General features: G+C 42.0%; 1 protein-coding gene across 2 annotated transcripts in view; it reads right to left on the bottom strand.

Annotated features, from left to right (window-relative positions):
* SCUBE2 (signal peptide, CUB domain and EGF like domain containing 2) overlaps positions 1-22,017 on the bottom strand; it is a 39,457-nt gene that overhangs the window by 5,855 nt on the left and 11,585 nt on the right. Inside the window, exons 6-19 of one of the 2 annotated variants that reach the window (XM_014257809.2) lie at positions 21,664-21,780; positions 20,714-20,803; positions 19,501-19,617; positions 18,381-18,503; positions 16,730-16,846; positions 13,874-13,996; positions 13,277-13,393; positions 12,593-12,679; positions 11,810-11,914; positions 10,737-10,892; positions 10,225-10,428; positions 2,619-2,786; positions 1,262-1,423; positions 347-544 (exon numbers count right to left, since the gene is read on the bottom strand). In XM_014257809.2, coding sequence (XP_014113284.2) covers positions 347-544; positions 1,262-1,423; positions 2,619-2,786; positions 10,225-10,428; positions 10,737-10,892; positions 11,810-11,914; positions 12,593-12,679; positions 13,277-13,393; positions 13,874-13,996; positions 16,730-16,846; positions 18,381-18,503; positions 19,501-19,617; positions 20,714-20,803; positions 21,664-21,780 — 1,884 coding nt within the window. The remainder of the gene's footprint in view (positions 1-346; positions 545-1,261; positions 1,424-2,618; positions 2,787-10,224; positions 10,429-10,736; positions 10,893-11,809; positions 11,915-12,592; positions 12,680-13,276; positions 13,394-13,873; positions 13,997-16,729; positions 16,847-18,380; positions 18,504-19,500; positions 19,618-20,713; positions 20,804-21,663; positions 21,781-22,017) is intronic. The other variant, XM_088057840.1, reaches the window with a different exon arrangement.

Raw genomic sequence — 22,017 nt, 5'->3', positions numbered from 1 at the left:
GTTTATCTACACATCAGGCACCTGTAAGGATTAGCAAGCATTTCCTCTTTCCTAACCTGGGCTAGAACTGCTTAGCATAAAGCATTGAGACTGGTTAGCTTGAACCACCTACCCCTCCTTAACAATATTTCTCTCAGCTCACTGACACATCACAACCTTGTACCCTTGTTTCACTAAAACTATGGGGCAGCATTGCTGAATAGGACTTCACCACTTGCCATTTAAAGACATTTCTGCTCTTAAGTAGAGGCCAGGCAGGCTACATTCGGTTTCTGCAAACAGCAGTGCCTGTGAGAACCCTGTGTTGCCCACTGAGATATAGCCTCAGTAGGTGTTTCAGACTCACAGCTTTTTCTCATCACCAGGTAGTCTCCACACTCGTCTTCTATGGGCAGGAATATTTCTGGAACCACGATCAGGATGCGGCGCTTGGGCGGTGGGTTGATATTCCAAGTGCACTCGGTGTTTGCAGGGTAGTCCCCAGGATAGTTAGGTGATTCAATATATCCAGTGTAATCTCCCAATTCCCCTCCACACTGCCTGTCTGGAAAAGGAACATGGCATGCAGGACAAGGCAAAGGGAGGCCACCCTACGGCTCTCCTGCAGTCACTGTCAGCTGTACAGGTGACAGACACACATTTTCCTTTTTGCATCTGCTGCAGGTACAGTTCTCTTTGCCAGCCTCTCACATTTCTGTGTAGGTGTGTTTACATGTGTCTGTGTGTATGTAGGGACTCCAGAGGTGGTTCTGAGCAGTCACCTCTCTGCCCTCCTCATTCTCCCTCTGTAATTTACCCTCAGCTTCCCACACCACAGCTACCATGAATCCAGAACAGTGGCTCCCTTTGTAACTGCCTCTTTCAAAGACTGTTATTAAGAAGAAATGGTTACTAGAGCTATTAAGTTTTGTGAGCCAGTTTCCATTTCTCTTAATAGGAGGGAGCAAATCAGGATGCTGAGGACACAAACTCTGATATACCAAGAGAAAAGATTTAATAGCAAGACCCTGAGCAACCCAGCACCAAAAGGCAAAACACAGTCATCACTTAACCTTGACAAGTATGATGGAAGGACTGTGCAGAAATGGTCTCTCTCAGACCCCAGTGAGCCATGTGGGGTGAGACACAGACAGCAAAAGAGGAGTAACCTCTGCCATCTCTCCAGCTGCCTGGAGCAAAGCTAAGTTTTGCCCTTAGGGCCAATTAATGACCCAGTCTTTTTATTTGTAAGAGAGCATCAAAACCATCTTGCTGTACTTACTTTTGCACTGTGTTATGTTTGTTGACCCATCAAAATCAGTAGTGGTGTTTCCAGGGCAGGAAATGCAGTAATTTTGTCCAAACTCAGGCTGGTATGTCCCAGTCGCACAGCGAATGCATCGGTGAGTTGTGGTGTTGTAAAAATGGCCAGGAGAACACTGAACTGGACAGTAAATAAAAAATCATGGTTTAAAAAGTGGCAGTAGCTTACTAGAATGTGCTTTATACATTTGTGTAAGACCTAGTGTAATTTCAGAAACTGAAATGCCATAGTAGTAAATTGTGTGGTTAACAAAAAAAGGTAGTTAAGCAAATTTCAGTTCATCCGGTCATTTTGTTCAAAATTCCTGAATGCAACACCATAGAGTGGTTCTGTGTGAAAGCAGCAATAAAACCATATTAATAAACTATGAGGGTAACAAAACTGTTTCAGTTTATCAGGTTATTTTGTGCAAGTTGAAAAGATCTACTATCAAATGTAGTTTTCTGTGCTGCACAGTCCCTTTTTTTTCTTTTCTTTTTCAGCTCTGCTTACTCCCAAATAATTCTTGCTGAGTTTTGGAAGTTAGCTCAGCCAGGAGTCCTTCCCTACATGCTGCCCCAATCCAAATGCTTCAGATAAGCTCCAAATAGTTATTTCATCTGTGATTCCACGTCTCATGTGGCCTCTTCCACATGCAAATTCCTGAGCTCTTCATTCCAGTTAATTGAAAGAATTTCTTTAATCTCCACTCCAATTTGAAAACTGAACCTCATTTATAGACTTGGTTTTGTTTATGTTAAATAAAGCTGAAATCAGCTCCTCTTATCTTGATCCAGAGTTTTAATGACGTTTTTTAGTACTTCAGTTTCTCAAAATTAAGTATGAATAAACAGTATTTGTGGGTTCAGTGATTCTACACTGAAGGAAACTATTAGATATCACACTAGTACCAGTAATATTAATTCTTCAATGATACTGCTAAATTCTTATAATATGTTGTAATTCTCAATAAACATATCTTAACTGAAACAAGAGAGATCTCTTAATCCAAACCATTACCAAATGTTTGCATCAAGACCTTATTTCTATCCCTTATTTCTCCTCTGCAGCAGTGGATTTTCTGTTAGAGACTTTGTCCTCCAGTGATTTATAAAAGTAATTTTCTTTTACCCATGCTTTTGGGTAATCAATTTTAGAAAGAACTGAGGCTTTACTGAATGTCTTTGCAGCCAGGCCAGAACAACCAGCTATGAGACTCCCGGAAGGATTGACCATCAGAAGGAGAAAGAACCTTCTCTGAATGCCCCATTTGAGCAGCAACATTTCCTTTTGCCTTTTGGATCAACGCAGTTCATAAGATAAATCTTGGCCTCACCTTTGGTCTCGCAGTCCTGGAACAAGGATGCTCCGCTGTGCCTTGTTGTTAGACCTCCTCCACAGGGAAAGCAGGACACTCTCCCAGCCTCAGGCTGGTATGTTCCAAGGGGACACGGCAGGCAGGGCTTGAAGCCATCAGGAGAATATTCACCAGGGGAGCACTGATCTAGGAGAGGAAGAGCACACACATTACAGATGATGGTGTGTTAGTGAGCCTGTGCAGGACCCACAGCCCCACGGTGAAACTGCTCTCCTTTCCTGGGGCAGCTGGAACCAGGCTTCCAGAAATGAATGCTGGCAACAGCTACAGCTTAATACCTCCCATGTGCACTGTAAAGCAAACATTGATAGCCTTCGGTGCCAGTGAGCTCTTCTGGGAGCTGGAATGGATTTCACGCCTTGTTGTAAGGCCACACTGGACACTCAGCCTGTCCAGTGCTCTCTGCTCATCTATACATTGCAATTATGTAGTGATTATCTCCTCATTCTAGCTAGAGAGCTCTTGAACTCCTCCCAAATGAAATCATTTAGTATTGAACCTAAGATGCCAAAAACATGCTTCCAGATTTCTGTAAGTACTTTAATTTTAATATTATTGAATAGTCATATTTCATGACCATTAGCATTACTGGACTGTGTGAAAACGTCAAGTGCAACAAGTAATTGTGCAAATTCAGTGGACTAAACATTATGCCTCAAAGACTTTTAAAGCAGAAATATTCTTGCCATTCCTCTGATACTGGCCTTTAGGTAATGATTGTGTGTGCACCAGACTGCTGTGTTCTGTATGGTACACAGACAGCACTAACCTGGTCTGACTGATTTTACTTACACACCTCAGTATTATCTAGCAAACCCAGCAATACTCATGAGTATCTTTGAAAAGTTCTGGTTTTCAAACTTTTCACAAAAGAACTGGCTTCAGTGGCAGCATTTAATAATTACCCTGCTCTGGAAAGGCACAAAACACTGTTGCAGTTGTTCATCTGCGCTGAAAAATTCTGTCCTTTTAAGATCTGTTACGATAATAAACTGTTAGTTTTAGTTTATAGCTCAAATAAATCACTCAGTGAATAGCTGTTTTGTTAGGAAGTTAAATTGGCCTTGGCTTCATTTCAGGATATATGACTAACAACAAGCAGGGCATTAACTACCGGTCATGATCAATGATGAAGAGTTTTGTTTATGGCTGATACAGCTAGAGGAATAGTTGAGAGTGTTCCTCCTCAGCTTAAAAATAAAATGCAGCAGGTTAAGCAATGCTCTGTAGCTTATCAATGAAAGCTTGTGAGGAAGTCTTAGCTCCTGCTTCTAACTTTTTCCACTACACATCACTTCTGCCCTCATAAGGACACACATTCATTCGCTCCCACGCTTTTCAAGCCTTTCTCTATTTTATAAACATTCCTAGGGAACACTCATCTCTGTACAATTTGTGCACTTCCACAAACATGAATGAATTCAAGCTTTCATTGCAGCAGTCCTAATAAGGTAAGGAAAGAGCACTATTTACAATTCCATGACAAGGAAAGACAATTCAGGGTTAGGAAAGGTGATTCTGAGAAGTGCCTACTGACTTCAGAAACCTAGAAGAAATTGAAAGATCTGAGCAAATCTCCTTCCCTCATACAACTCCATGGCTCTGGGGGAAATCAATGCTCTGAGTGGCCTTGCTAGAAAATATCTGCTCCCTGCTCTCTCCCCTTAGCTTGTCTTTTTCCATTTATTTAATCACATGTCAAGTTTGGGGCTTGTTTTTTTTTTTTTATTTGGAGGAAGGGGTGTCTTCTGTGTTTTGCACAGAAACACTGAGGCTACAAATTCAGTCTTAAAACTGTACTTCAGGTTTCCTAAACTTGCTCAGAGTCCAGCAGAACAGTAGGACATCGATCAGAGCTCAAAGGAAGCCTGCTCCAGGCAGGAATAAACCCCACAACTTATGTGGAAATGTTGCATTTGAGAACTCATCCCATCAGATCTCTCTTGACAGCTTTACCATCTGCATCTTACTTGGCTTGAAACCACATGTGAAGATTGTGGAGCTCCCTGTGGAATACATCTGAGTTAATCCAAATCTTCCTGGGTTATTTAGCAAAGCGCCTAATTCTTGAAAATTTGCATTCAAGAAGTAAACTTAAAAAAACCTCCTCGGACATCACTAAGATCCTCAATCCGGGCCAAAGGAAAACTTTTCCATTAAATCTGAACCATTTGAGTCAAGTATTTCCTTCTGATTTTCCTAAGAGGTGGCAACAACAGAAAGAAAAAAGGCTATCTAGCTACCACCACTGCAACAGGGTGCTCAAAACCAGCTGAAAAAAAAAAGCTCTGACTTCTGAGATACACCAAACACTTCAGGCTTTGATTGATCCTATGTGCATTTGAGAAAAGAGGTCAGTACACCCACATACAGATTTTGCCATTTACAGTCTAACAAATAATGCAAATATTAAAATTACAACATGCCATGTCCAAGTTTTAATGCCTCAAACTCACAAATATATCAATTTCTTTACATGACTACATCAAATCAAGATTTTCACAGTGGTACAAGTGTCCAGACAGTTCAATCCATAAACACATTCCCTGTAAACTGCTCCCAGTTCCCCCTCATCTTCCACCTAGAAATGTTTCAAACAGGCCACTCATACAGCCCCACTGGAGCACAGAGCTGTGGTAGTGAGGAAAGCCTGTTAAGAAGCTCACAGCATTCACAGGGGCCCAATTTAGCATAACAAATAGACTCAGTATTAGATTTAATTATAGTAACATTAATAATAGGGGCATTATTTCAACACAGAAATCATCCCACAGAACCGTGCAGAAAATTAGGATGAACCTTCTCTTAAAAAAAAGCCCAACAAAATTAACAAAAAAACAAAATCCCACAAGAAACACCTCCACAAAGTTAAACTTTTCCAGATATGTGCTTAAAGAAAACAAGTACAGAAGTTTATGAGCTTCGTTTTTCAAAACTAGAAACTGCATGCTCCCACCTGACATGTGGGAAATACCCAGATATCTGAAGATTTGCAAATAATGACATTAAATCACAATTCCACTGGCTGGCTTTGCTCTTTTTTTTCAGAAACTTGATTGTTTTTCTCCAAATGAACAAAAGAACCAATTGCCTCTAGCAGACTTCATTTCTGCAGCCACTGTCTTTGTTTATCTTCAATACCCATTAAAAACCTGGTCTTGAGTCTCATGCAGCTGTTTTAAAGGGGAAAAAAAAGTGAAAGCTTTTCTGATGCAAAAACAAGAAGAAAAGGGGGGTGGCGGGAAGAGAGGGGCCCATGGGGAACCAGGATTAACAGTTACAAAGACATTTAAAGGCTCTTCCCCTCTTTTCAACACATTAGCCTTTGAGCATTTGCTCCTATAGACAAACGCTGTAGTATCTCAGGGGCTGAGAAGGTGAACCTCATAAAGGAGGTCATGATCCACCAATTCACCATTTTCTTAAGAATGATGCCTTGACTTTATAAGGAAAATCACCAACAAGTGATGCAAATTGATTCTGAAGCGGCATCCTTTAAGTTATTGTGCTTTAGCGGGTCACACATTTAGGTCACATGAGATGGTTACGCTTTCTAAGGATTTATGTCTTGAATCTATGATTTTCAGGGCAAGCAGGTTAGCAGGAAAAATAGCACCCTTTCCCCCCATTTGATAATTCATTTATTCTTCTTGGATTTTCACAAAATTGAAAAAAAAACAAAAGAAAAACAACAGTTGTGCAACACAACTATTAATTATAACAACTGCAAAGGCAGGCAGCATTTTGCTTTTCCTTTTAGATACTTCTCTCATACTTTTACGATGCCATCATCATACCACATACAAACCTTTGAGACATGGTTCATCATTTGGGATGAAATATTATTATCTTACTTGCATCCTCTCAGCTGAGGGGACAAAGCTGCTGAATGCTGAGCAACAAAATGCAGTGACACCTCCCACACAAGATGAAGCTGCTCATCACGTCAGAGCAGCGCCTGTGCCAGCGTGGCTCATGCCTGCTGCTCTCTGAAGTGACAGCTCTTTGGGGGAACCCACTTACAACCACTGTGGAACAGGGACATGCTGTCATATCCTTTTTTGCAGTCATTTCAGGAAATGGTAATTCTCAGTGCCTCCTTCCACCTCTGAAAGTATTGGAATGTCCAACACAAAAAAAACCCCAAAACCTCAAAACAACAATAACAAAATAACCCAAAAACCAACAACAAATGGAAAAGGCAAGGTGTACTTTCAATGCCATAGGTTGTGATCAAGGTATGACAGAGTTTTAAGCAGCGAAAGAGCAGCTAAATGGCTTGTTGTTTGAACTTATTTTCTTTCAATACAGAGGTTTCTGGTAAATCACTTTCTGAAAAGGAATTGGTAGTATTTAAGCAGTTGGTCTTTGGCTGTTTAATCTCTCTGAAGTCAAGCCCATACTGGAGAAGGAACACTTGTAGCCAGGCTAGTGAGTGAAACTGCATTCTCCCCAAGACAAATCTCCTCTCAAGGAAGCATGCAGCATTTCCAGCATCCTCAGAGGGTTCACACACAGTCTTGATGCACCGACATTCCAAAATGGATGTTTGTTACCTTAAGAGCTACTTCAATGCAGAAGAATCATACTTCTGCTAAGAGAATCCAGTTCTCTGGGAAGGCTGATGAAAGTTCCATTTTTCTATGTGCATTTCATGTGATATCCATGATTCTGGACCTATCACTGGTTGCTCCTTGGAAGCCAAAATCAGGACTTTGTGGGATTAACCAACATGAGCCAGTGCTGAAAGGGCTCATCATAGCTACAGAACTCACACTTAACAAGGTAGAAAAATGCAACATTTGAGCCTCTAAAGCATCAGAAAATCCCAAACAGAACTGTACAATAAACAGTAAAGTTGAAATAAACCACACTATCCCTTGGAATCAGCACTGAATTCCCTTTTACCACCAACAGCTGTTTTAAAGAACAGCAGGCACACAAGTGCCTTCCAACATATTAATAATGATAGAATACCCTGGAAACCACATGTAATTTGTTCCTGGTGCCTTTCTAAAGCTTCTCTTCTGCACTGTGCCCCACTCAAGACCGTAGGAGTTAAGACAGGAAAATCAGGGATGGAACTATCTCACCAGAAGTGTGAAACCAAATGAAATTTATCTTACTGCTGCAATTGCAGGCCAGTTAGCCAGCACAAGAGCTGTCAGAGCAGGAGTTGGATTTTCCCTCTGACACTGCTTAAATATAAATAATGTTTCAGACAGTGCTGTACCAGGAGAATTCTACCACAGGAAGAGGACCAGCACAAGACACTCTGAATAAACAAAACTGTATCTAACCTAGCCATATCCCAAGTATTTGAAAGCAATGAACTAAAACCTGCATTTCACTCAGTAACTGCATCAAAGAAGACTTGTAAGTCCCCTTGACTTGTCTTGTTCCCTCACTGCTTCCTACTCCTCTGGCCAGACTGAGCAAAATCTCTTCGCTGTTCAAAGGCCACATCCACCACCTGAATCCATCTGCTGACCAGTATCTCTTGCTGTGGCGCCGCTTTCTCCCCAGAACCACTAGCATGTCTAGGTAAGCAGACCCCAATCCCATCCAGAAGTTCCCAAGCAGCTCTGCAAAACAATCAGATCAAAACAAAGGAACAAAAACCAAAACACCCTCTCCCACACAGATCCCTGAACTGGCTTCTTGCCTTTCTTCACACTATTCCCACTCTATTCTCCTCTCCCCAGCCTGTTTCTTAGCTCCTTCTGATTGTCAGTCCAAGCAGCAGCACCAGCCCCCAGTCTTACCTTAACCATTCACCCTGGGACAATCAGCTTTTTCTAAGGAAATGAGGCGTTCGTAACAACACTGCCTCTGTGTGTACTTTTATGTCCTCTCAGCAATAGTGAGCTGTCTGCCCAGCTCCCAGCAGCCTGACAAGTGATGTAGGGAGGTTTCACAGATATTAATTCTCTGCACATTTAATGAAAATAAGCGAGGAACAAGTGCAAGGAGAGAGACCTTAACATCCGTGTAAGTGCAAGAGTGTGGTGCGAGTTCCACCTCCTGTTTGATCACAGCAAATCTACATAAGGATATGTATAATCTGCATAATTCAGCTGAAGAAAGGAAGGTTCTTTTAGTGATTGCACCTTGTTAGGCACGAGCAAATCAAACCATAAGCCATGAAACACACAGGGTTATTCCACTGCTCACAGTTAACCGTCATCTCCTAGGATGTCCAGAACAAACTGTGGCACAAATCCAGCAACAGAAGAGGCCTGACTTCCACAAATTTTTCTTTAACACCTTTGTCTTCCTATGCTCAGTGACTCTGTTTTAATCATGGACAGGCTGTTTGTGCTCACCACACCAAAGAGCTTTCCGGGCAGGCATTGCCCAAAACACCCCTTCCTCTCTGAACTAGGGCAGAAGTGCCAGGTATGCTTCTTGTTTGTGCTGCAACATTAAACTGGTTCTGCAACCACCTAAAAAAAAATTGTGTTTCTCTGCTGCTTCAATTTCTAATTGTAATTCACATTGCCTTCTCCACCTGCAACATTTTTAGCTTACTCATAGCTATTTTTTCGAGATGAAATCACAAATATCTTCAGAGACATACTGTGCTCTGTACAATTGGACTGACATATTTTTTTCAAAGCCTTCTTTAGCATCCAACAAAATAGCTTGAAAAATCCTTGTAAACTCATCTTGGTGAACTTTCCAAAATTTTTCATATTTATTGCAATCTTCCAAGAAAAAAAAAAAAAAGAACTCTTACAGCTTTTTCTGAGATTTCCTGTGTAATTCCCTGCTTGCTTGCACAGATGTTTTAAACGATTTATCCGTTCTACAAATCCAAGTTTTTCTAGAGTTGGCAAAACTGAATTGGAAAATCTATCCTTAGGCCAAATGCTGCTGCTGGAAGACATACTAATTCAATGTGACAAGCATTTTAAAGGCTTGCTGATTCACAATCCACCTACATGCTGCCTACCCCATGCAGCCTGAATTAGCCGTCATGGTTGTTAGGCCTCTGTTAAGATGTAACATCTGACCCCTCTCCTTAACTTTTGTGCTTTGGAAGCATTTACTATGGACTGCCCTCCAATGCCATGATAATTAAGACTTTTCTCAGTGATGGCCTATAAACTCTCCATGAATTTATAACTATGTCATGAAGGTTCTCTGGAACTCTGAGCTTAGTCAGCAAAGTGGATGTGACTATGAAATTCTGAGCAGCCTTTTCCTTGGGAGAGGTGAGATGTGCATAAACTCAGGAGCACGGCATTACCCTGAATATTAAATATAATCTTAAAAGTAAGGCTGGTGATGTCAAGACCATTGGTGCCTGATGTTATTTCCAGGATTTCCACCTTCCAGCGTATTGCAGGCTGTACATCCACTGCAGTGCAGTGAGCCCTCGTTCTACTCTGTAACACACCAGCTGCCAACAACAAATTCACAGAGGGAATTTCAGCAGCACTAACAGCCCCCCCCAGTTCTGCACACACAGCCCTCCTCTCTCCTGGGCAAGCGAGCCATGAGCCCTCCGAGCTCAGCAGGCCTGAGCAAAGCACACGAGGCACCTCCTTCCCTGACTCACCACATCTGTTACCCGGCTGCTGCTGTCCCACACCACAGGACTGCTGTGGCTCCGGTGGCTTGAGAGCCTTTCTGGCCACCTCGTGGTCCGTGCCAGAGACGCGGATGCGGAACTGGTCCCTGCTGACCGTCTTCCGTAAGGTTCGGATGGTTTTACGGAACCGCTTTTCCGTCTTCTTCCGGGCACAGCGCACGTCACACGTGTCTGGAAAGCATCGGGGTGAAAGCTGCTGTAAGTGACCGAGCACAAAATCCCACCCAATTCAAAACACCAACCAATGCAAATCACCGAGGAAAACTTCAGGGAACAAGTCTGAAATCCTTAAGGACAAATACACTGATCTTTGATCTTTGAAGCTATCCCCATCTCTCACTCTTTCTGAAGCAGTAATTTTCAAAACAGGAGATACTTTTTATCATCATTTTGCATACAGACAGAAGTGAAAAATACAGAAATTAAGGAGCAAACAGCAAGAAGCTTCAAACCGCACCTGGAATTATTTTCCAACCAACCTGTCACCTCCTTCCGGCTCGTTTCAAGCTCAAAGTCCGCAGTGATAAAAATCTCTCTAGTCGCTGTCAGTCTACTGAGGGCTCCATGAACTTTCTTGCCAGAGCTGCATGTTAGGTTTACATAGTGGAAGCTCTCCATTACTGAATTTTGTCTCTCTGTATGAACAAAATCAAAGGAAGCAAAAGCTTGGCCAGCTCTGTTATTGAACAATGACCAGTGCTCAGCACGCGTGTCATCATGGAGAGTTAAAGAGGAGCAAACCTTCACCTCCACCTGCCAGTGAAAAACAGTTTGGGCAGTCTCTCACCTGGTACACCCTCACTCAGAATCGTGACCATTCTCATGGCCTCAATGAGGAAATAAGGTTTAGATCAAGGAAACACCCAGAACAAGCTCTGGTTCTGGAGTACAGAACTTGTCACTGAGCATTCAGAGCAGTTTCTTGCTGTTACTCTCCTAAGGACAAACAATCCGACACACTGATTCATCATATTGTTTAATGACTCCTTTCCCCATTTTTTTCTTTTTTTTTAAAGTACTCCTCCTCATTTTCTGCTGACTTTGTAAATTCCCAGGCTATTCTTTCTGCTTTGGAACAGATGGAAGAGCTGACCTCACTGCATTCATCTGGGGCTGCTGAAGTATGAAAGGAAGACAAGAGAAGAGAGGAATAACCCTTTGACAATAGAGTCAGCATTAAAGGTCAGGAGATTCTTCAATGAGGCATCAGACAGTAAGGAGCAGGTGAGAAAGAAGAGAAAGATAAAAAGAGGAAGAGAAGGAAAAATCAAATTAACAAAAAGAATGGTTGATCTTACTGAGAATTTATTAGCAATATTGCAAACAAAAAAAAAAAGGTGGGGGGGGCTTTCCTAGCAAGGCTGTGAGGATGCCACAAGGAAATCCTGGGATCTGAAATAACTGTTGCAAGAGTCATGGTCAAGCAGGAAGAAGTGTAGAACAGAAAGCCTTCAGTCCTCTATGCTTTGCTTGTGCTGTACTTCATATCTGGAAAGCACTTAACCCCTGAACTATGGCTCTAACCTGCTTACCTGCCTTTTTATATTCATACCTGGTATCATCTGTTCCAGACCTTCTTGAAACATCTCAGTCTTTTTCAAACTACATTTTCCTTCATTTAATTTAAAGGTTATGCTTATCTTGATGGCTGGAGCATCTTCGGGAAGAAACAAGGAAACACATTATTTTTTTAAAAGGAGTAGAAAATTGAGATAACCCTAATGTGGCACTGTAATGATGACAACAAAAAATATGTTGATATGAAGTGATCACAGAAAAGGTAATGAGATGTCAAAACCCTCCTGCTGTGAAGCTGGTTCACAACTGGAACTAGAATGAAATGTAGTATATTTTATTAGGAAAAAAAAAAAAAAGAAAGAGAGAGAGGGAGGAAAAGGAGATCAAGACCAGATCTACTATTGGGTGAATCAAATAAGGGAAAGCTGAAATCAAAGGAGATACTCCAAATCATTTCAGAAAGGAGTTTATGCCTATGGCAGTAAATGCTTTCTAAACTTTGCTGTCCAACAGCACAACATAAACACATTGTTGCCAGCACTGTCCAGGTTTGGATGACTAAAAGGAGATGTAACTCCTGGTTTAAGTGTTTATTTCACTACTGATCTTTTCCTTGATTTTTAAGTCTCAGTTTGAATGATGTTGATGAAGCAGCATAAGGGGAGTTTTCTGCAGCAATCTACAATCACTAAGAAGAGGAAGAAAAAAAAGAGATAGATTATAAGAGGGGGAAAAAAGTCAACAGAAATACCTTTGTTTCACAGTTATCACTGAAAATATATCAGTCAAACTATGTAACAGTAAATGTGGTGATTACCCAGCCAGCTGGAAGCGTTTGCATTTTGCTGCTTTTTCTTAAGCTGAGAGGACCTGCCACAGGTGAGGGTGTAGGCATCTTGTGTTCCTAACAGACAGACAGACAGTAAAGACAGGCACAGTGCACACACTGAGGGCTCCTGTAGCATAAAACACATTTTAAATTTGTCGATTGGCATCGACACACAATGTTGTTCATAAAAGACTCCACATTAGAGCTTGTCTCAGCCATTGAAAGGATTGAGGAAGAGAAGGAGCATCAGTCCCACCCGCAGCAGGCGAGCCCACACGCCGTGTCCTGCGGGATGGAGGGGCTGTGGGGGCAGAATCTGGGACCCCACGCAGGGCTGGAATGCCTTTGCCCCATTCACCAGTGCCTCTCAGGGCCAATTAAGGAATGGCCCAAGGAGCACGGAGAATTCTTCCCCGTCCTCCCCAGCTTCAAAAAGAGACTTCTTGTGAGAAGGGAATCCGAGGGTAGAGTGGTTATAAAAGACAAGGAAAGAGGGGCTTTCCTGGACATTGTCAGGGATACAGCCCTTTATTATCTGCAGTGAAAGAGGACAGATCCCTGTTTATTGACTGCTTCTTGGGGTTTTCTTGAGGCTTTCTTGAGAGTTAGGAGGTTGGTCACCCTTACTCTCTGAACAGAATCCCGTGCTCAGTTTTGTTAGTTCTGACTTACCAGAGAATACCTGGACATCCGGAGAGCAGCTCAGAAAGCATCTATCACTCCCACCACTCTTAATGCAGTGCAGCAATACCTTGGGTGACACATTATCAGACAAGGGATCTTTTGTCTCTAAATAGGATAAAACAAACACTCACAGAATTAAAACATCTACCTTCACCCTACCAATAAATCAGCATGCAGCTGCTTTTGTAGCCAGTACCTGAGAGCAGCCATGCAATTAATATGCTGTTTAGACAGAAAATTAAAGCCAAATAAAATTACTGGAAGATCACACCACAAAAGTAATTTCCTTTATCATGAGCAAACCTTTTCATGCAGAGGAACAAAAGGAAATAGAAGAATGAGCTAGATAAAAGCACAGGAGAGAAAGCATCAAAATCCCTCAAAGTATCTCCTGTTTTTGGGGTTGGTTTTCTGTTTGTTTTTATGAGTTTCGACATCACTACCATCATGCCTTGCTAAAAATTAAAGCAGAATACTGGGAACAATGACTCACACCACTTAACTGGACAGACCATCAAATTTGACTGTAACCATATGGCCTGTCAGACACATCAGGAGTGGAAATGTACTTATTAGACACCTTACCAACACAGTCCTTTTTATTCCAGTGTAGCTTGTAGTTAGAGTGACACAGGCACTCATAATCTCCCGGTGTGTTCACACACAGCTGCTGGCAACCACCGTTGTTGATGCTACATTCATTAATATCTACAGAGGAAAGGTAAAGATACTTTTAAAAGTTATGCACTCTAACTTCCACTAGGTAAATGTGGACACAAATATTGCTCTTGAGGGTTTTGAAAAGACATCAGGAGTGCTACCTGGACACCCACCTTGAAACAGTTTGTCTTCATGGAAATCCTTTGATAAATGTCAAAGCAGACCAAACACTGGTGGCTCATAATTAAACTACATCCAGCCTCAGCAATATGATAACAAATTAACTCTAAGAAAAGCAGATCAAGTGAAATCTGTATTGCACTGTGTCTGGTTAATTAATATTTCTAATTTTAAATAAAGACAGAGAATGTGAGCAGGATTCGTACTGAGCAATCCTCCAGTTTTTTGGATAATGTTGTTCATAAGCAAACCATGGCAGTGCATGAACTATTAACCTTAATCCATTTGACATTCTCCCTTCCATGTTTTAATTATATTTACAGCTTTCAAGGAGGTTCTTGGCTTTTCTCTTTTTATCCTGGGCTTTTCTCAGTGGACCCCAGCTTTACTTCACCTTCTCCTGTATGCACTTAGTAACATGTGCAATGTACCTTTCTTGTAGCCACAAGGTTTGGCTTGTATGAAGGGAAATATAGGAACATAAGCATATTTCTGTATTCTTATTTTCAGAGCATTTATTTACTAGAGATTTTCTGAACCCTTTACATGAAATCACAGTAAGTCAGGTAAAAAAAGGGAAAATAGTCTAACTGATGCTGAAATGCTCTGAGAGATGCAGCTGTGGAACACATCTGCATCTGTGGAACATTCTGGCTCTGGGGGCAAACACCACCACTGCATCCCCCTTGTCTCTTTTGGCCAGTTATCCAATTTTGGAGCCTTGTCCCACCCAATAAATGCCAACAGGAGGAGAAATTACTGACAGCACAACACACGCTGCCTCTGGTGCAAAGTTGCATGCTGATGCAGAATGTACCACTCAGCAGTGCTGTATCCCAGGGGTCAACACTGGGGCCAATACTATTTATCCTCTTCATTAAACCTGGATGGTGGGACAAGAGTTCACCCACAGCAAGGTCACAGATGAGACAAAACTGGGAGGAGTGACTGATGCACCAGATGGTTGTGCCACTATTCAGAGGGACCTTGACTGCCTGGAGAAATGGGTCAATAAGAATCTCATGAATTTCAACAAAGGGAAATGCAAAGGTCTCTGTCTTTGCTGCTCAGATCCACCCTGAGGAGGCTTCACTTCTCTCCCATAGCTTTATGGCAATTGCACATAACCCAGAAAGCTGCCATCAAGAAACCTGTTGAAAGTCCCATCAAAGTTTGTGCATCTCAGGGTACCTACTTCCACACACTTATCTTAGTGCTAGTAAGTTCTTGTCACTGCTGTCCCCAGACTAGATACCCTCTAAGTAACAATTTGTTAAAAAACAGTGTGAAACTCATTACCAAACCTGTCTGATTTGGGGGGAAAATATGCTCTTAAGAGAACCGAGACAGCAGGGGTAGGAATGAGCAGCAGAGGAATAATGGAGAAAGAAGGCAACACCTTAAACTGGTACTGCTGCCTAAAATACCACAAAACTAGCCCAAATCTTTGGTTTTTACTGACCTCTTCTTAGGATTCCAACCTCTTATCTCAAACACTTACTGACTTCTTCCACAGAGGTCAGAAGGTGTATTCTCAGTATTCTATCAGCTCTGACCAGCCTGTGATTGCCAGTCAATGAGGAACTTACTGTGGCATGAGAATTAACATCTTCTGCATGGGGGTATGACAAGAAAAGGCCAATTAGCAGCCAACATCAAAATTACAGTTCCTTTTCCTCACTGGTAGCCAAAAGAAATCGAATTAATGCAGAGGAATTAACCAGAAGTCATATTTTACTAAGTAGAGCATATGACAGTGTTGTTCCTTATCCAGATAAGTTGCCATGTTCATCAGGATAAAACACAGTGATGTTTTAGCCCTGTAATCTTATTTGCAGAATTTCTAGAGGCAGAGGGTAGAATAGACAGGCACACAGAGATTTCTGAATTGTTCTCTCCAACCGTGCTCATTCTGCCTCAGAAATAAACAGGTCTTACTCAGAATTAAGTAAACTTTGGAGTCAGCAAGGTCTTGCCTAAAGCTTATATAAAACAAGTTTGATTCCATTTAGTGTCCCAGTTATTCATGTTTCCTCACGTTAATTCTGGGAATTTGTCACACGTTGAGCTTCTATGAACAATTTTCTATTTCCTTGAACTGTTCTTGTAGGAAAGACATAAAAATTTAAGAGTATTAATCTTGGCCAGTGCAAAGTGGTACTACAGCAGCTAAATTCCAACCTACACCATATGAGGATCTGACATGTACACAACAGCAACCTGCAGAACTGTAATTTTCAGAGTCATTCAGAGCTTCCTGCTCTTCAAGCCCTACTCCACTGACTTCTCCTTCAAGTCAATGACTCTTCTGCATGTGAAAATTGGTTTGAATTATGGACTTCAGATGCAAGCACAAAACCCATCAGTTTGTCCTAATAATTACAGGTCCCTTTTGCTTGCAAGGTGTAAAGGCAAAATCACTTGAGCAAAGACAGAAATAAGCAGGATCCGTTTCTACTTTTTCTGTGTCTCCTTATCACAGCAAGGAGTAAAATTTTCTCCGTGGGCCTCGCCTGCATCAGTTTGTGTCTTGCAGGGACTCAGAGCAGGCCTGTGGGAACATCCCAGTGTCCCAGGGGCTGTGGTGTGTCTGTAACTCACCTCCACAGTGTGTGAAGCCATACAGGGCATATCCCTTGTTACATGTGCACTCGAAGGTGCCGGGGTGGTTGATGCACGTGTGGTCGCACGCCCGCTCGAAGGAGCACTCATCAATGTCTGCAAGGTTTAAAGAGAGGCATCAGAACCCCTCAGGCTGGCCAGGGAGCCCTGAGGAGCCAACAGAGTTCAGCAGCTGCAGGGGTGTGCAGATTCTTTCAAAGCACATAATGTAACATAATGAAATGACAGTTTTTAAAAGAATGCTCGGTTTGCCAAACAAGCTTTTCCTTGGCAAGTGCAAAAACTGCTGTTATGTTTTTACAATTATGTTTAAATCAAATTATTTCTCTTCTATGAGAGAAGAAAACTGCTGACAAAACTCTTATATTGCTAGGATTACTCTACATAGAAATGCAGTATATGAGGGAAAATACTACCTTTGTTTTTTTCCTCCCTAAATGAAGCTCTATATGAATATACAGTGCCTGATATAAGTCTGCTGAAAATCACAGTGTTCTCTGAGAAAGAACATTCATTTTGCCATCAAAAATACTTAAAATTGCTATGCTAGTACATTTTGTATGCCAGGTAAGAATGTTGCAAGACACAAAAAAAGCTCACATCAACTTCACTAGCACTTTTCATCAGTCTTTTTCCTTGGGCTTTGGCACACAGAGTGATATCACTTTTGAAACAGTCCAGGGAAAGCAACAGAAGTGACAGGGCAAAAGGGAGATGCAAGTCTTTAGGATACATTCATAAACAGATTTCATTAAAACAAAACCCCAAACAATCCTGAAAATCAAATGTTTATGCAGTAAGTTTTTGACATATAAATACTTGTCCTTCTTTGCCTATTTATAAAGGATAAGAATGCACAAAAATAACCCAGGTGAAAATTATTTCCTCTTGGTCAGTTCTGATTTCTGAAATTCACCTTTAATGTCAGCTGGTTTCCCAGGAAATCACATAATTCACAATTTGGCTGACTGAATTGACATTGTTTCATCCTGTTGCTTTTCCACAACCACAAACCATTTTTATCACCACATTTTTTGTGCACTCAAGCAGCTTAAATAGGATTGCTAAATTTATATGTACAAACCATTATACAGCAAAGCAAATATGCTCTGTAGGTCTCACAGGAGAAATCCATGTCATCCTCAAAAGCAAAGGATCTGTGATATTTTAGGGAACAGAGTTTCCAGTCTGTCTACAGACCTATAATTTCATAGATCACATTATATATTTTTCCTTTAATAATGAGCTCATGGCAGCTAAATATCCTATTAAGAAAAAATAGTTTCACTGCAATGATGAATCAGAAAGATGGAGGGAGAGACATTACCTAATTTTCCTGTAAATTACTTTAAAATCATTAAGGCAGGGAGAAGCATTAACCTCATAGAGAGCTTTTTAACATGATGTCTCTGTCCCTTCCAGATAATAGCTCACTGTGCCATTAAAGTTATCTCCTACAATAGCATCAAGCCAACTGTATTAACTCAACATCTGTTTCAGAAGAAAAAAATCCAAACTGAGGAATGGAAATTATTCTGGAGTCCATTATCACTTCATCATTGCAGTAGATGTCCAAGGCACGCTGATTTGTCCTACTTTTGTTGTACCATTGTCTCTTGAGTGCACATACCTTGACAGGACTTCTCATCTGTTAATAATTTAAATCCTTTTCTGCAGCTGCAATCAAAACTGCCAACAGTGTTTTTACAGAAATGATCACAGCCTCCATTATTGGCCTGGCATTCATCAATATCTGTAGTGAAAAGAAGAAAAAAGGCTTCAGCAAATAAACACAGAGCTTTGGCACTCAATCTACTCCCACTGCCAGATTCAGAAAATAGTCACGTCCAGTCGGTTGGAGGAGCCCAGAAACAAAATCTAGTGAGACTACCACAAATTGTAAGGAAGATCAGATCCAACTCTTAAGAATGATGCAGCCCATTCAGCCCCAGGACAGTGTTATTTGCTCTCATTTAATATCTGGCTGTCAGTTGCATTTGGGTAATGCATTCATAAAAGACTATTCCCTGAGTTCTGTTTGGAAACACTTTGACTCCAAGGCTCTCTAAGTGGTTTTGGTATTTTAAACCTTTAAACCTTTTTGTAAGCCCTGCAGAAATCTCAGACAGAGACTTCCTGAACTACCCTGTCCCTTTCATGGCAATATTAGAATGAGGCCTTTATCTAATATTAATTGACTCAAGCCTGGAGATTTCATCATTTTCACTTAGCAGAACAGACTTAACATCTAATTACTGGAAAAGCAATATAATACACAACCTAACCGTGCCTTTGCTCCTCACCAGAGCTCTCATTAGAGCTGCTGGGAGCAGTGCATTTTTACAAAACACATCCCTGTTTACACACTGGTATGTACACATTTTCTTACCAACTGCTCTAATGCCCAGCTGGGACTGGATGCCTGGGAGCACCCCCACACCTGCTGGCCTCTGCCCCTAGGGACCTCTGCTTGGCCACAGAGCTCTTTTAGCCTTCCCAGACCTGACCTCTGAAAAAGGAGGCACAGGAGGTGGAAGTGGAGAGCAGGAGGGCAGAGAAGAAGAGATTCTCTGCACGTGATACCCCTGACACCACAGCCTCTGCCCGTGGTGCAGCCCTTCCTCCGGTCAGATTGCACACACCGCCTTTCCTCTGCGCCCTGGGCTGCCTCTGCTTGGAGATTAATATCTTACAGGACCTGGTAACACCTAACAGGTGTTGGCACACGTGCCCAGGAGTATAAACCCCACCTTTGCATGTCTTGCCATCAAACTGGAGCGTGAATCCAACGGGGCAGCTGCAGTGGACTCCGGTGGATGTGTCCTTACAGGTGCGGTCGCAGCCGCCGTTATTCACCGCGCACGTTTCTGGCCAACGAGACAGAGCTCAGGTTTCCTCAGGGAAATTACAATGGTACCAAAAAACACCATGGGATACAAGGCACAGTCCCAAGCACACTGCTATTCAAACATTTAGACTAGAACACATGAGCAACTGCTAAATACATGTGTCGGCAAAATTCCTGCCTCAGCCCTTTCCGGGTTTTTTGTGGAAACATTACAAACCACAATACTGTCTTCTGGGTATTCCATTTGTGTCTTAAACACAAATCCCCACTCCTTGATGATGAATCTGTTATCGACAGACAGTTTCCTTATGCCCACACTGAATCCTGGCTGAGCCTCTGATGCTTCCCACCAATGAGACCTGGCTACAGCCAGCACTACTAAATGAGTTTTCTGAAATCCCTCCCAACCCATCTTCCCATGCTCCCTGTGCTCCCAGTCATGGTGGATAACACCCTCACTGAGCATTCCTTCAGCCTGGTAACCCTGGTGCCATTTCAACCAAAGTTTGCTCCTCTAACTCCCCTCTATGCAAACTATGCCTAAATCTCACCAAACCTTCCTAGAAAACACTCCTGAAACACAGCTCTTCACATCCAGCCAAACAGAAATAACTCACTCTTTGGTTTTCATCTTCTTGTCATCAGCCTAACAGCCTTTTCACTGGCTGGACAAATACAATTTTATACAGCATGTATTGATTGAGAGAGCTGCAAAGAGCATTTTTTAATGTTTGCTTTTTGAAATCTGCTTTCTAGCTCTGTATCATTTTCTGCAGCATCAAGCATATGCTACTCATTGTCAGGTTTTGAGAGCTCTGCTGGTTTATTCCCTCCCAGTCTCTCATCTCACATGCAGTATTGGTAGGCTGTGTCCAGCCTCCAAGGGAAGACAGAGTGCATCTTCTTTCTTCCTCTGTCATTCTTTTGAAAACAAGGCTATTCATTTAGATGTCTGAACATTAGGGAATAGTATTGTTTCCTTAAGAGAGATCATCTCAGGCAGAATTCAGCACAGAATAGACAGTTACCATAAAAAAACCAAGAAAGCCCACACTAATTCTTCGATCTAAAAGGTTTCAACAAGCAGCAGAATTATTTTGGATCAGCACTTTTACCCATAAGCAGCCGTCGCTTCACTCTCTTGTCCACATCAGCTGCTGCTGTGGTGTTTCCCTCAGAAACTTCAACAGCAGCTTCTTCCCTCTCTGTAAGGAGCATGAAAAAAGCAAGTGAGTAAAGGTGCCCTGACCAGAACCCTCATCTGATATCCAACACACACAAACAGCTGCATCACACACTGAACCAGAGACAGGCGGAACAGACCAGGCAGAAATAAATTGCTTTTAAAAAGCAAGAAGGTAATAAAAATCATTAAGACCCTTCAGTCAAAACTGTGAAAATATTTTGCTTTTTTGGCTTCCTTGCAAGTCATGTTTGCTTCAGTATCCTTAACAAAACAAAAGATGTGCTACAGATGTAGTAAACAGCAGCAAGATGAAAGAAATAACTGAACTGTTCTGTTAGGAGTGCACTGTCATCATCTATCGTGGGCTAATTACAACAACCAGCCACTAATGCCTGAGCATTTGACTTCAATCAATAGACAACAAACTATTTCAGAGACTGGAAGAGTTTATAAACCTTAAGTGCTTTCTTTACTGGATAACTGCCTTGCCAAAATGATACATTAATTGATTTCAGAGTCCCAGTTATTACAGACATACTCCTTTGTTTGTACTCTCTGGCTCACACTAATGAACAAACTGAACCTAAAATATCCTAGAGGGAAGGAAGCTTTCTTTGGTAAGTGATATGCCTTGTGTTTCAGGGGGACCAGTGATAATTACAGGTTGCAATATTATTAGGTAGCTACTTAAATAAGGAAGCAAAACTTGCCTGGACCAAACCAACTCACCCATGCACTATCAGGTTCCTTAATTTTGAACTCCTTGACATTTTCTAGCCATACTGTTATGAGGGGCATTAATCATGCACACACAGCACCACCACACCACCCTCGAGGTGGCCATCCACAGAAAACTGCTTCCCTCCTCTGCATACTGACCCAGGCAGGTTTTGCCATCCACGTGCATGATGTACTTGGGGTGACATCCACAAACAGGCCCATTGTCAGCATCATCACACGAGTGCTGGCAGCCCCCGTTCCCGTGGTTACAGGTCACTGGCAAGAAAACACATGGCACTCTCACATGTACTTCCAGCACCTTTGGAGGACAGTCTGCAATTCCACTGCCACCTGAGCATCCAATACACCTTCCTCACGTGGCCCTGTGCTGAAGGGCTCTGTGAGACTGAAACACAGCTCTCCCATGGAGCTGAACTTCCCCTCATGATGGCACAGCTCCCAAACCACAGACACTGCAGCAATTAATAGACCTGTGTGACAGTGTCCAGAAAA

The sequence above is a fragment of the Pseudopodoces humilis genome, chromosome 7 (genome assembly GCF_049639895.1).
Source record: "Pseudopodoces humilis isolate 2021_Gansu_Grassland_sample_001 chromosome 7, ASM4963989v1, whole genome shotgun sequence".
In the NCBI taxonomy this organism is placed as follows: domain Eukaryota; kingdom Metazoa; phylum Chordata; class Aves; order Passeriformes; family Paridae; genus Pseudopodoces; species Pseudopodoces humilis.
This window is presented reverse-complemented; position numbering and strand designations above follow the sequence as displayed.